General features: G+C 45.8%; 1 protein-coding gene and 1 long non-coding RNA gene across 2 annotated transcripts in view; one reads left to right on the top strand and one right to left on the bottom strand.

Moving 5' to 3' along the window:
• Nucleotides 1–13,997, top strand: part of LOC118294095 — a 100,174-nt gene that overhangs the window by 47,012 nt on the left and 39,165 nt on the right. The gene's annotated exons all lie outside the window — the stretch shown is intronic.
• Nucleotides 424–7,757, bottom strand: irx4a (iroquois homeobox 4a). The gene is made up of 5 exons (XM_035621626.2): nt 7,401–7,757; nt 6,133–6,384; nt 5,086–5,192; nt 3,223–3,533; nt 424–2,067 (listed from the first exon to the last, which is right to left on the bottom strand). Exons 1-5 carry the CDS (start codon nt 7,443–7,445, stop codon nt 1,274–1,276), a joined length of 1,509 nt encoding a protein of 502 aa, XP_035477519.2. The 5' UTR covers nt 7,446–7,757; the 3' UTR covers nt 424–1,273.

The raw sequence follows: 13,997 nt of genomic DNA, 5'->3' as shown, positions 1-13,997 counted from the left end.
CCAGAAGAGGGAATCAGCGTCCGGGCCGTTTGGTTTTCTCCTTCTTCTTCTTCTTCTTCTTCTTCTCTCTCTCCCTGTGTATCGGGCTCTCTAGGAAATTGAGGGGTTTAGTGTCAAAAACGAAAACTCCTCACTTCGAATGATTGCGCCGGGGGGGGGGGGGGGGGGGGGGGGTGGTCTCAGTTTTGAACCCATTAACGGACGCATGTGGCGAATAACTCACCCTTCTGACAGCCGCATCATGCGCGATGTTGAGATGTTTCGATAGTATTATCAGAGATCAGGGAGGGGAGGGGTCGGGGGGGGGGGGGGATCAATAGCCTGACATGAAATATGACTGCGAACATCCCAATTACGGCCTGTTTAGAGGGAATTAACGAGGCAGATCCCAGATACTGATGCTGCTCCGTCTTGAGGGTTGAAGCCGCCTCGTTTCCTCGAGGTCACTGAATGAGAGCCAGTGGTTTCCGGAGGGGAAAAGGAATAATTCTATTCAAAGGGGTTGGAGACGTTGAAGCGCGTTTGAACGGGTTCGAATGAACACGGACTGATACACCTGCTCTGACCTCCATTTCGGAAAGGCCCCTCGCGCTTCCGAGAAGACGGGACGTAGTTTGTATATGGAAAGAAATACAAAGAAAGAATACATATATATATATATACATATGTGTGAGTGTCGAGGCCTGCAGTTCAGCACCATGGACAGCAACTCCCACCACGAACGCCACGTCAGAAACCGACTGCTCTTTTTTATTTCCAGTGAACAAAGTTCAGAACGCGCTCGTCCTCCTCCCAGGAGAGCTGTGCATTTTTGTGAGACTTTTTTTTCATTCTTTTTTTTTTCATTTAACAGTGATACTCAACTGCTTGCGACCCTAAATGATATTCAATTACATTTGCATGCGCATAGTAAAGAAAAAATAATAATTCCAAAAAAAAAAAAAAAAGAACGTAAACCTCAGGCCTTAATTTTTTTTTTTTTTTCTGAACCAAGGTGTAATTTTTTTTTTTTCATTTTATACACTTCGATAGGGTTTTGTGCGTGCGATGAATCAAGAGAAACCAAACGGATCCGGACATAGCTCACTCGTGTGACGCCGATGTAACAGCATATTATAGCTACCATTGCTTTATAAAAAAAAAAAACAATAAAAAAAAACCGAATAAAACATAATGAGGGGAACATGGAGACGCCATAGGCTCTTCCATCCGACTTTTCAGCCGGTCCCAGTCTGTTCTCTTTTTTCGCATCCAAAGGGTCATTTTGGTTTCGTTAGGAGCAGAAGAGTTTGTTGATGCTTTTGGGGAAACCCATGCCACTGTCTTTGGACGAGTCCTGCTGCTGCTGCTGCTGCTGCTGCTGCTGCTGCAGGACCGCCGCGCTCCTCTCCGCCTCCAGCGCTGCGCCCTTGGCGTCCGCGCTCCAAGAGACGGCGGTGCTGGTCAGGGCCTGGCTCAAAGTGCTGTGCCTGAACAAGGGGTCGTGGAAGACCCCGTCCACCCAGTTCCTCAGCGTGGTGACCGGCGAGTCCTGCCTGTTGTCCGGGCCGGCCCCGGGCGAGGCCGCGGCGGGGGACGGGGCGAGGGAGGAGGAGGAGGAGGAGGGCGGCGGCGGCGGCTGGCACCTCAGCATGCAGGACGGATACTCAGTCTGGTTCAGGGACGTGGCAGTCTGGGCCAGGGACCAGATGCGGGGCTTGCCGTCCAGTATCTGGTGGCCCTGCTGCTGGTGCTGGTGCTGCTGGTGCTGCTGGTGGTGGTGCTGGTGGTGCTGGTGGGTGTAACACGCCTTGGCCTGCAGCCTGCTGTCCGCTTGGAAGTCCTCTGGGCTCGTCGCCTTGAGGCAACTCTTGCCCAAGTCCTGCTCCCCGCCGAGGGAAATGGGGATGGAGATCTTCAGGCTCGAGTCCTTGGCGAGGTGCTCCGCGGGGCAGTCGGCGGTGGTCGTCATGTGCGCGTTCATGTGGTACCGGTGCTTCAGCTCGCACTCCGAGCTCTCCGACTCCAGCGCGTCGAAGTCGTCCAGGTCGCTCAGCTGCAGGTCCTTGTCGGCGCGGCTCCTCGTCTCTGGCAGGGGGGGGTAGAAACAGACACAAAATCAGAGAGGGAGCAGCGGACGAGTCCGTGGCCGTGGAGACGCCGTGGCACCAGATCGGATGCAGGCCCCCGGGACACCGCGCTCACCATCATCAAAACAAGTGTGCGTTTGTTCACACATCGGTTCTACAACGCTGTCCTCCGATTCATTGGCACGACTTATTCAAGCCTTCATCCGAAGTTTTAACTCGTATCAGTTAAGGAAGTTGGTAAAAGTCGACCTCTTCGTGGATCCGACTGAGGCCTGTGCACTGCCACTGCTTCAAGGCACTGCAATCTGTATTTATTTGACCAAAGTCGTATGTCAGGCCTGTGCATGAAAGTGTCAAACCATATATGTGGCTGAACAGTTTCATGTAACATGTGGATATATGGAGTCAAAATAGTGGAAGACGTCACAAAAACACAAATACTTTCTCAAAGAAATTGCAAGGCCTCAGTGTCATTTGTTATCATCAGTATCATCAACATCAATTGCAGTACCACACACACATCAATATTATTTTTGTAATTTGATAAACTAAACAGATTAACGATTAAAAAACTGATGTGGTTTTTGTTTTCAATTAAAAACATTAAAGTGATAGGAAACACATATTGAATCTATAAAAAATCTAATAATGTGTCATCTTTCAGCATTAGTTGTTCTAGTTTACAATTTGAACGATAAATAAGTAAATCCCATCACGGTAACAACATTGTGTTCTACAAAGAGCCATGTCGATAAAGAAAATTAAAAAAACACTATACTGTGGACCATATGAGTACATGGTTGTGATCATGTTGCTCATCACGCTGTGTAGAATAGATGGATTCCAAAAAGAAAAGGTGTGACTAACTGATTCCAATCAATACGACGACCTAATGTAGTTTTTTGAAAGAAAAAGTGTCATACATACTGTACACAAATCATTTATATGTAGCCAAAAATGTAGCCTTGTTGCCATAATCAGCAGCCGATTAAAAAAGCAACCGTGTGTATGTTAAGTGTTATATTGTGAATCCACCCCAGAGCAATCATCACTCTTTTTGCCTAAACGTAACCTTCAGAGTTACGCACACGCACAACCATTCACCCTTTGTCCCTTTATTTCTGCAGAACAATTAAGGCATTTGGTCACTGACCATCCTCGTTGTTTTCACTTTTGATCTGCTCCTCCTGGGACCCGTCCTCGTCCTCGTCGTATCGCTTCTCCTCGGAGCCCTTGTTCCTGGGCGGCCACGTCATCTTGTTCTCCTTCTTGAGCCGCCGCCTGGCGTTGGCGAACCACGTGGACACCTGCGTCAGCGTCATCTTGGTGATGATGGCCAGCATGATCTTCTCGCCTTTGGTGGGGTACGGGTTCTTCCGGTGCTCCTGCAGCCAGGCCTTCAGCGTGCTGGTCGTCTCGCGCGTGGCGTTCTTCCTCCTCGTCCCCCCGTCCATGGAACCGTATCTGTTGAGAAGAGAAGACCACGGGCCAAACTGGTAACGAGACACGATACGTGATGCTTGTTCCATGGAACTGTCTGTGTTGTCGTGGCCCTGTTGTGTTTTTCTTAAAAATGTTATTTCCCCTGACGGACACAATTGTCTGCTTCTTTGGATTTGTTGAAATGATGCTTTAGAAGACTGAGAGTTCCACTCATAAGTCAGCATCTGCTGCTATGATCTGACAAATTCAAAGTAGACATCACGGACTTCTTTTAACACATCCGTGTCTATTCCTTGGAAAACTGTGCACATGCAGTACTGTGACAGACTAACAAGGCCGAAGGCAGGGGCGACTTTGTTGCACACAGCTAACATGAAACCCCCTCCAACAATCCAACCCTTGTATATTTTCAATCAACATACATGCGCAAATTATTCCTTTTCCAGTAAAAATGCCAAGCGTATTTTATTCTTTCACAACCCTTTTTCCGACGTATTATCCACTAAAAGCATTCCCAGCGCAGCGTGACTCCTTCCCTATACGCTCTCTCCATCTCTCCCGCACAAATATTTCCCATGGACTTGCATTTAAAATGCACAGTGTTGATTTTCAGTCAGCAGTGAGCTGTAAAAGTCCTCTCCGGGGAGGCTTTTATGAGGCCTTTATTGCTCCGTATAGCTTAGTGCAGGTCAAGCACTGCTAAGGGAATCGAAGGGGAGTGGAGCGCTGTTTGCGTTTTCCTCATGCCCCCGTGTTGTTGTTCCCCCTCGCAGATAAAATAGACTGTAAAATTGCTTTATTGAGTGAAATGATGAGCCCTCAGGTAAGAGACGGGGCGCAGGCGGCGTGGTACTGCTGTAGGCCCGCGTGTATATCTGAATGTTACTGATTATGTTCGTGGGCCCTGTGCTGCGTGTGCACTTCATCATGACGCCTGCTGACACACTTTGCACTTAGTGAATTTAGACGCGTTGGTAAAAGGGCTCTTTTTTGAGGGGATGATGTGAACTCTCACTTAGCTATAAGACTAATCAATAAGACACTTTAGAGGCAACAATCTGTTCTGTTGGTCCTGGCATCTTTAAAGTTGCTTCTTTAAAAACACAATTAATATAATCAGTTTTTGTTATACATCATCCGTGCCACTACATTTTCACTGCATCACAGACTTCATTTGGATGTCACCGTCTCTTGGGAAGACCTCGGACTCAGTGTGGCAGGAATGCTCTTCAGCGCCGAAGAGGCCTTAAGTTTTGCTGGAAGGGTCATGGGTCGTCTGAACCAGTTCACACCATCAGGACTGAAACGTGAGATGGAGTTGAACGTCCCGTGTGTGTCGCTAGACATAATGGGAACCGGCGCTGGACCTCTCAGCGATGATTGATTTACCGTAATGGAATAGTGTAAAACTCAAATTAAAGATGTCCCTAACACCAGTTTTTTTCATCCTGTACCACATTGTAATAACGTTTATGTGCAGCTCACTCAAAAGTTCATCATGTTTTCGTCGCTAAGCGAACTTTTTGCATTAGAAAAATCAACAGGAGTCGCGTCGTCTGTGGAAACCACATACCTGTCATACTGATACTGTCCCAGGGTAGGATCATAAGGGTAGTAGGTCGTCGCCTGGGTTATTCCCGCATGCGCAGAAGCGGTGGCGTCTTTGGCATCGAATGTGCCCTGCAATCAGAAGATGATGAAGAAGAAGAAGTGTTTAGAAGAGTGGCACAGACATGGAGTGAGTTTTTGGCCCATTTAGTGGCTCACCTACATGGCCGTGACTTTGAATTGCTTATGTCGCATGATATCAGAGTTTTAGAGAAAAAAGCTCATGCTGAAAGAAAAATGGAGAAACCAGACTAACTATACCACAGTGATACTTTCAGATTCACAGATTCATTAGCCCATGGTGGGAACTTAAGTGACAGAAAAAAATATACGTTTTCAAATATTAAACTTGAATAAAAAACAATAGGAACCATAAGGGCACGAGCTTGTTAAGCGCAGAGCTCTGGTCAAGCAGATTTGTCAAGATGGTTTTATGTCATAAAGTATAAACTGGTGTAATTATTGTAGAGCAAATTAAGCACAAAATATTGTTTCTCCTTGCCAATATCCTCACATTCTCAGTGTCACCGATGAAGCAAACAACTTAGTTGGACTTCAGCAATCCTGTTGGAGTCTGTTACATTTGATAATTCATTTGAATAAGCTTTGGGGACTTCAAAGTCTGTTGACGTGTGAAACCCTGCTTGTTTTCAATTCGACTTTATAATTTATTAGTTTTCGTTTCTGACATATTTCATAATAATAATTTTTTTTAAAAACTATTTGTCTTAAGACAAATAACCTGTACACCCGGAACAAGTGAGCCTATGTCCTGCTATGTGCTGACGCGTATTTGTCATCTACTGAAGTTGACTTGAAAAGCTGATGTGGGAATAAATCATATTCATAACGTGCTGGTATTATTTTTTTTTTCTTTGCTCTGTATGAAGTGCACGAGGAGAGGGGGGGGGGGGGGGGGAGAATGAGGAGAGGTGTGCGCCCGGCTCCAGCCCTCAGCACCCCGCGCATCCATTAATCAATGCCGAGAGCGGATCAGATGAAGGGGGCTTACCAGCGAGTAGAACGCCGAGGCGTCCGTGCCGTACGTCACGTAATTCCCATAGCTCTGGCCGCCGGCGTAGGGGCTCCCGTACACGCCGAGCGCGGCGGCCGAGCTGAGCTCGTGCCTCGCCGTGGCCAGCAGCCGGCTCTCGTACACGGGGCAGTAGACGGGTGTCTGCCCGGACGCCGCGACCCCGGCGTCGGTTATGGATCTGCCGGTGGACTCGCAGCAGGCGGTCAGAGAGTTGCTTGTCATCAGAAACTGCAGGTGAAGACCGGGGAGAGGGTTATCTGAGGGGGACCTTCACTTGACGTTGCGCCGTGATAACAAAATGGAATGTTAAGCTCGAGCCTTGCGGGCACTTCGGTCTGGAAGTTATAGTTCATAACTTCTTTTTTTATTATTATTGTTATTATTTAAAGGAAAACCATCATCGCCATGAAATGAGCTCACATCTTTAACCTTTAACCCATACATTTGACTGAGTTTTGGACAAGAAGATGATCTTGCTTCTTTGCAAATAACCTAAAGTTAACTCGTCGCCCAATCACAGCCTCCCCCCTCCACTGTCAGTCCTCAGGAACTAAAATGAAACACGAAATGACTCATAACACGGACATAACTGATATAACTAACACGGATGACGCGTCATGTTCTCGTGATAATGTGTGTGCGTAAACGAGTGTCCAAAGCGAGCCGTCTTACAGGCGTAACGCGTGCAACATGCTCCCCCAGCATCGCCCTGTAGAAACCCAAAGTAAAGCCCAAATGATTTTTCTGTGGCTCAAAGCCAAAACAAAACAGCAGCTGATGGCTAAAAAAAAAGTATATACACACACACACACACACACATACACACATACACATACACATACACGCATAGACGCGCGCGGCGTGTCCAGAACAAGTTGCCATGTGCGTCTCCCAGCGCAAACAAACATATGGCTGACATTAGAGAGCGGCTATTATCTTGCAAAAAAATCAGTGAACGGGAAGTCGGGGGGGGGGTTCCACTGGCTCTCTGGTTTCCCCTCTTCTTACCTTTTTTTTTTTTCCTTTTCTCTTTTTAATCTATCGCTGCAGGAGCACAGGTATCTCTTGGCTGTAACGCGATGCCTCTCCGGTACGCAGGAGCGCAGTGGAAGCCTCCCTGGCTCTTTGGCCAAAAGCGGGTAAAAAAAAGCGGCACCGAGCTCAAATCGATGAGACAAATCAATCGCTGCGATATCAAAACAAACCCATTGAGCCGACAGAGGGTTCGGCTGCGTTGGACTTACTTGTGGAGCAGACGAGTAGGGATATCCAAATTGTGGATATGACATGGTAGAGAGGTCCCCCAATATCCAGAAACGAAGCGAGACTGAAGGTCTCCACTCTGGCGCGCAGGCTGCGGCTCCGTTTGACTGTACCGCCGATTGATCGGTGAGCACAGGCTCCTAGGATGCTTATAGGGCGAAGCAGAGTAGCATGTTTAATTTGTGTAAAATGCCCCCCCACTCACTCCAACGCCTTTTCAGCACGACACAGAAAAATAAATAAGTAAAGGGGAGAAAATCTGCTGCTTCCCCTTGTTCTTCTTCTTCTTCTTCTATATATATATATAAAAGAACTATTTCACAAAAAAAACTATTGCAAATGAATTAAGGCGACGCGAGCCTCCACTTTGCCGAGAATAATCACCTTGGCTGTCAGATACACATTTTTGCCCTATAAAAAAAAAAGTAGTATAAAGGACGTCAGCGGCGGAGGCAGGTTGTTTTAAGCGGCGTTGACTCTGACGTCAGAAGTTTCCCCCACACTCTCAAAAAATGACCAGACTGTAACTTTAATATGCGTTATCGTTTTCAGGATGGCGACAAAAACAAAAAAAAAAGAGAAAAGAAAAAGGAACAATTCAACGAGTGCACAATTTCAGGGGTTATACGAGGGGAAGGAGATCTGTTTAATCAAAAATAATAATAATAAAAAAAATAGGCAAATCAAAGATGTCCCGGAGTTTAATTCGCAGACCCAATCGATCGGTTAGGGCCAATCACTGTCTTGGAATATGCAAACGTGTGTGTATCAGTTGGAGCGCATTAAGCCTAATTAAGCACATTCCTATCGTTCCTCAGCACTAATGCTAATCACCCGGGGAACTAATTGGTTTTGAATTGATTGGTAAAGAATATTTTCATACTTGAGCTGAGAGACAAACCGCTGACTGGAGAGACAATAAATGCACTTAGGGGAAAAAAAAGAAGAAAAAAAAAAGAGGTGTGTAGTTTTTATTTAAGATTCATAATAACCCCAGAACAGAGCATCATTTTTGGTGTCACGTGCTTCAGCTCCACCTGGAGCAATGTGTCCCTGGAGTGTTGTGAATTGGCCTCAATACCTCCCCAAACGTCTTTGATATGGGATGTGGTCTGAATGAACTCTGCACCTCTTAACACACGAGTCATATGTGCCATAGGGAAGCATTTTGATTTTCATTCAATATCTATCTCATCTACTGTATCTTATCTATCTATCTATCTATCTATCTATCTATCGTATCTATCTATCCGTCTAAACTTGGACTCCACCCCTCCCTTCCTGTCTTCCTCAAGCGCTTTGGTCAGTGACCAAAACACCAGTCATGCAGCCAAAAGCCCCCAAAAACTGGGGGCTCGCCACAGCTCTGGCACCGGTGCGCGCCGCCTCCTCGCTTGGAGAATCCCGGGTTGAGACATGCGGATAGCCCCGGGGGTCACTCCTCAAATTAATGATGATGTACTCCTCCTCCTTCTCCTCCTCCTCCTCCTCCTCCTCCTCTCCTCTCCAGCTGGATCTCTGCCTGCCGGTGACAGGTCGATTGAGAGTGATTGATGACTATCTAGGGGACCGGGGCCAACATAATAATATGATACGGGCACCTCGCAATAATTGCTCGCTTTCATTTACAGATGAAAGAAGTAATAAAGAGCCATAAAGGTGGATGTGCATGGTGCAACTTGGTTAAGTAACTTGTGCGTTCGCTGCTTTCTTTATCCCCACTCCCCTCTTTTTTTTGGGGGGGGGCGTGGGCGTGGTGAGGAGGGCTGGCTCCATAAAATGTCTGATCTCTCATTCATTGGGACAAATTGAATTATAGGGGGTTAGTACCTCCATGCAAATGGCTGCATTAACGCTGTGAAGGGGTGTTTGTGCGCGTGTGTGTGTGTGTGTGTGTGAAGGGGGGGGGGGGGGGGGTCCAAGGGGATCAGCCAGCGCTTTTTAATTTGCATTAACTCTAATGCCACCTTAGCATTAACAACCCGTCTGAAGCGCTCAACCATACACTCACTCACACCTCACACCCCCCCCCCTCTCACACACACACACACACACACACACACACACAGGAGTTCCATTTTGTCTTATTAATTTGGACTTTTTTTTTCCTTTTTATTTTTTTTTTACATTGATTGGGGTTAATGGGACACGCGGCGCATTAAAAGGCAGGGCGGGACCCAATTTATCTTACACACCACATCTCACCCAGTGGTCGAAGGAAAGAGTGTTGACACGTTGACTTTTTTTTTTTGGGTGGGGGGGGCACCTGACGCACATATGCGCGCGCACACGGCATGTATTCATCCTTAGAGATAAACTCAGCCAACTTGGTTCATCACCCCGGGACCTCGTGTGGGATGAGACAGTGGGGAAAAAACAAAAAAACCTGATAGACACATTGGCTAAACCATATGCCCCCCCCACCCCCCCCTCCTCCCTCGTCCCTGCGTACCTTTTCATTATCCACTGCGTTACTCTGTGTTATCGGGCGCCTGTGATGAAATATTTAGGCGCACTAGTATATGCTCTTAGAGGGAAAATGAAGGCGACAGCGGGAGTTCATGCTTGTTTAGCGTTTAAAGATTAAAAGAGAGGCTTCTTTTTTTCTTCCATTTCTTGGACAGATGTGGGGAAGCAGAGATGCTCATGCGTCCAAAAAGTGCAGCGAGTGAGGAATAAGATGCAATATTCCAGTTCAGGTCAAACAGCCGTTGTTGTTATTTTCCTACTTGTTTGCATGAAATGACACATGCTCATTTTCTATTATGAGTAACTCTTGATGGCAATGGTCAGGAGTGATGTAGTGAGGGATCATCCATCGTTCCAATGAACAATAAACATCTACTCATTACAAGTATCATGGGCTACTTATTGCCGCTGTCCCACAATCTTTTACTTTGGAGTCACCACGTTTACCACAAAGTCTATAACACTCTTATATTTCGAGTGTATTTTTTCCTCCCCTCATGACAGCGTCCTCACACTGCTGCATTCTGAATAATAACCGGTGTTGCACTATGAAGTGAGTCTGCTAATTTGCATCTCCTCTCCAGCTAAAGTCATATTAAAAAAAAAAAAAAGTTCCCCCGGAAACATTGTAATCACGAAGGTGTCACTTTCCTGATAATCTGCGGTTGATTAATGAGCCCCGAGGAAGGGGAGTGTGTGAGTGCCTCTGTGTGGGTGTGTGTGTGTGTGTGTGTGTGTGTGTGAAAGACACAGCCAAAGAGAGAGGGAGGGTAAATGGAGGAGTCTTAATACAGCAATGGTAAGGTGTCTCTGATCCCCCCCAAAATTCCCTCAAATGACTTTAAAGCGAAGCAACCGAAACAAAGGTCAACGATGACGCAGCGAGCTCGACACTCTAACGGTGTTGAGGGTGCAAGCACAACTGTGCTCGCGAGCTGCTTTGGCGAATCAACACAAATTTATCATCGATGGCCATTATGGGACACAAGTGTTGCTGCTGGAGACGCCCACCGAACACCTGAGGTGTTTTTTGAGGTAATCCCGGGTTTTGGGACAGTGCTGGCACTCTCCTGCGTCAGGAAACGCTGGAAACTTGGCCCCGAATCGAAAGCATGGCTCAGAGATAGTTCGGATGTTGATCCCTGCCATGCTTAGAACTCCCCGATGTAGGGGTGGCACCAGGTGACAGAAGAACTCAGTTCATCGACTTCGTCGACATGTTGTCCCTGTTTTGTATCTCTCCGCATCCCCTCATTTCTCATCCTGTCATCGTTTGCAGTCCTCTTTTCTGCCGCCATTACCAAAAATAAGACATTTGATCACACTGTGAGGATCTACTAATTACTGTTTGTGTTCCAACTTTGCGTAGTGTTCGTTCAATTCTATGCGGTGCAGCCCGTACGAGGATACTTTGCCAGCCCTCCGACTAACAGTCCACCGTCTCGTGTGCTGTTTTGTATTTTTTTTTTAAACCAACAACGTAGAAACCAAAGCTGACCTCAATAGGTGAAGACAGCTGCACAGGCGGACGCGCTCGGTGACATGAAGCCTTGAGCAGCTCCCAGGCTTTTCAATAGCCGCCGTGTTTCTCTTTCTGCAGTCACAGAATTGACGTCCAAGCATTCTGTGCACACGCACGCACACACACAATGCTAATCCAGAAGGAAAGGGAAAAAAAACATTAGCCTATCCAGTGTCTAGTCTAGTCTTGGAGTCCAAATGGAATATTGATCTCCAACGATCTTCTCAATGTATTTCTTATTTCGTCTCTTGAGCAACGCAATGATTTTTTTCTCCCATCTCTCCTCTTCTGGCCCTAAAGCCCTAATGGTTTTTGCATGAGTTGGGTTGTAGACCGCGCTCCTGCAGGCATTCCGTAAAAAAAATAGTGACTATTGTTGCTGTTGCTGAAGATGTTTCCAGGTAGGCAATAAATTCTGTTATTTGGTGGTTTGTGCAAACTAGTAAACCTTTACAAGCTGAGGTGGCTTTTAAAATGACCTCCTTTTACAAGTAACGTGCCGTGTATCGGGTTTAGCTTGGTCAGCCCGTGGTTTATTTGTTACCCAGTGCAGTGCCTCAGCGTACCCACTGTGTACTGGAACAGACCATTAAGACCAGAGGAAAGAGACGAGAGGTCAGAGAGTAAGGGCGGAACAACTTTGTGCTCGAGGGGCAGTGAAGAAATAAATTACACTTTAAGTGCATGTTTTGTTCAATAATTGCTGAGTACCTTCTAATACTTATATTGCCAGTGTATCATTAACTTCATTTGTATCTGTTCTTTCAGAAATCAGAGTAAACATTTTTTTCAATAGGAAGTGAACGTGTACTGGTTTGCTGTGCATCATTTTCCCTGTTGCAGAACAAACCATGAAGCTAAGCCTGGGAAGACAAATAGACAGATATAGATAGGATACTAACTTTCATGTTTTAAATTAAAGAAAAACAACAACAACAACATGATATTGGATCTATATTATGATCAAAACAGATGTTAACATAAAACCCAGACATGCTTTTGTGTTCTGCCATGTCATGAGTAGCCATATACCATATACTCAGAAACAGGAGAAACAGAGAAATAAGAAACATGAAGACTGAACAATGCCAAACTTTTCATCGATTCACCGAATGACAATTTTCTTTGACAAGGACTTATTGGAAATTCCAGCTGAGTTGAATTCCCTTATGTCTGAATGGTGCCTCATTATTAAAAATGCCTTGATTTGATTACAGTTCACCAGCCACAATCTAAAGCGTTACCAAAATTACGGCAGAGAACACAGTATGATTGTATGCTACAAACCGCATTAAACCCACTGCAAAGGTGGAAATCCAAACACATTATGCAAATCATATCGCCTCAGCATTTGAAATGATGGCGTGTCCATTATCCCGAGCATATAGGTGTGTAGCAAATGGGGATGAAACCCAACGCAAGTTTTCAACAATGTCACGTCTGGGATGAGTCTGCCCGGCTCTCCCTCGCTCTCAGTCCTCCTCTCACTCCGATCTCTCTTGCTCTTCCTCCTCTCCGGCCTCTCTAAGAGGTTTAACATGTCAAAGTTCTCTCAGCACATCCATAATTGATCGCCACAACGGGAGCATCTTCGCTGCACTTAGTTAACTAGCTTATCTGCAGGTGTTCCCTGAGCAACTGGCCGGGGAGTGAAACACTGAAGTACTGCGCGCAGGCTCCCGAGCTCCAAATATGTGAACCCAACGTGTCTTGTAAATCCCGGTGTTGGCCCCATGTTTCGCTGGTTGTGTTCCTGGACTCGGTGGAACTTACACAGTCCAAGATACGGGTGGGAAACAATCAGATGTCTTGTAACGTCGCCCGTTTGCACCTGCTCCTCTGTGGTCCACCCTGAGATTTAAATGCTGAGTGCAAGGGATAATCTCCTTTTTACACTATTAACATGTAGTGAATGATAACTTATGCAACGATGGTGTTGGTTATTTTACCAACGTGGATTCGGTTGAAAACAAAAACATGAAATAGTTGGACTTCTGGCTACTTTCAAACCGATTTAAAAAAGTGCTGAAACAGATACTCATTCTTGTGTTGGTCTGTATTGCACCATCTTTGTTTCTTTACTCATCACTTGCTCAAGAGTTTAATCAGCTCTCATGTCTTTCAGTAAGTTCCATGTACATTTGTGACAGGTTGGAGGTAATAGATGCGGCCAACAAAAGGTAATTTACTTCAGTGAAACAGTCGATGCTCTTCTGTAATACTGCAACATCAATGTTTTGCTAAGAAGCATAAACTGACAAAGGGTTGTTTACTACAAACCTTAATAAAATAATTTAGTGACCTTAATTCTAAGACACTTTCAAGTGTTGACCTAAATTTAAAATAAAACAGCAGAGGCTGGCCAATCGTGTACAACCTCAGATGTAGGAAGAAGTCTTTTACCAAGTATTTAAAAAATGAAATAGAATACAAACATGTATTTTTATAAAAATATTTAGACATTTCTTTTTTTTTTATGTCTGATTCCAATGTAGTTTTCCTTCCCATGCTCGTATTTATAGGAGGATACATGCAAACAGGCTGGCTGGCCAGAATGCGACTTGTGAGTCGTGTGTGTGTGTGTGTG

Source organism: Scophthalmus maximus, chromosome 1 (assembly GCF_022379125.1).
Source record: "Scophthalmus maximus strain ysfricsl-2021 chromosome 1, ASM2237912v1, whole genome shotgun sequence".
NCBI lineage: Eukaryota > Metazoa > Chordata > Actinopteri > Pleuronectiformes > Scophthalmidae > Scophthalmus > Scophthalmus maximus.
Note: the sequence above shows the minus strand (reverse complement) of the source record. Positions and strands in the feature narration are given on the sequence as shown.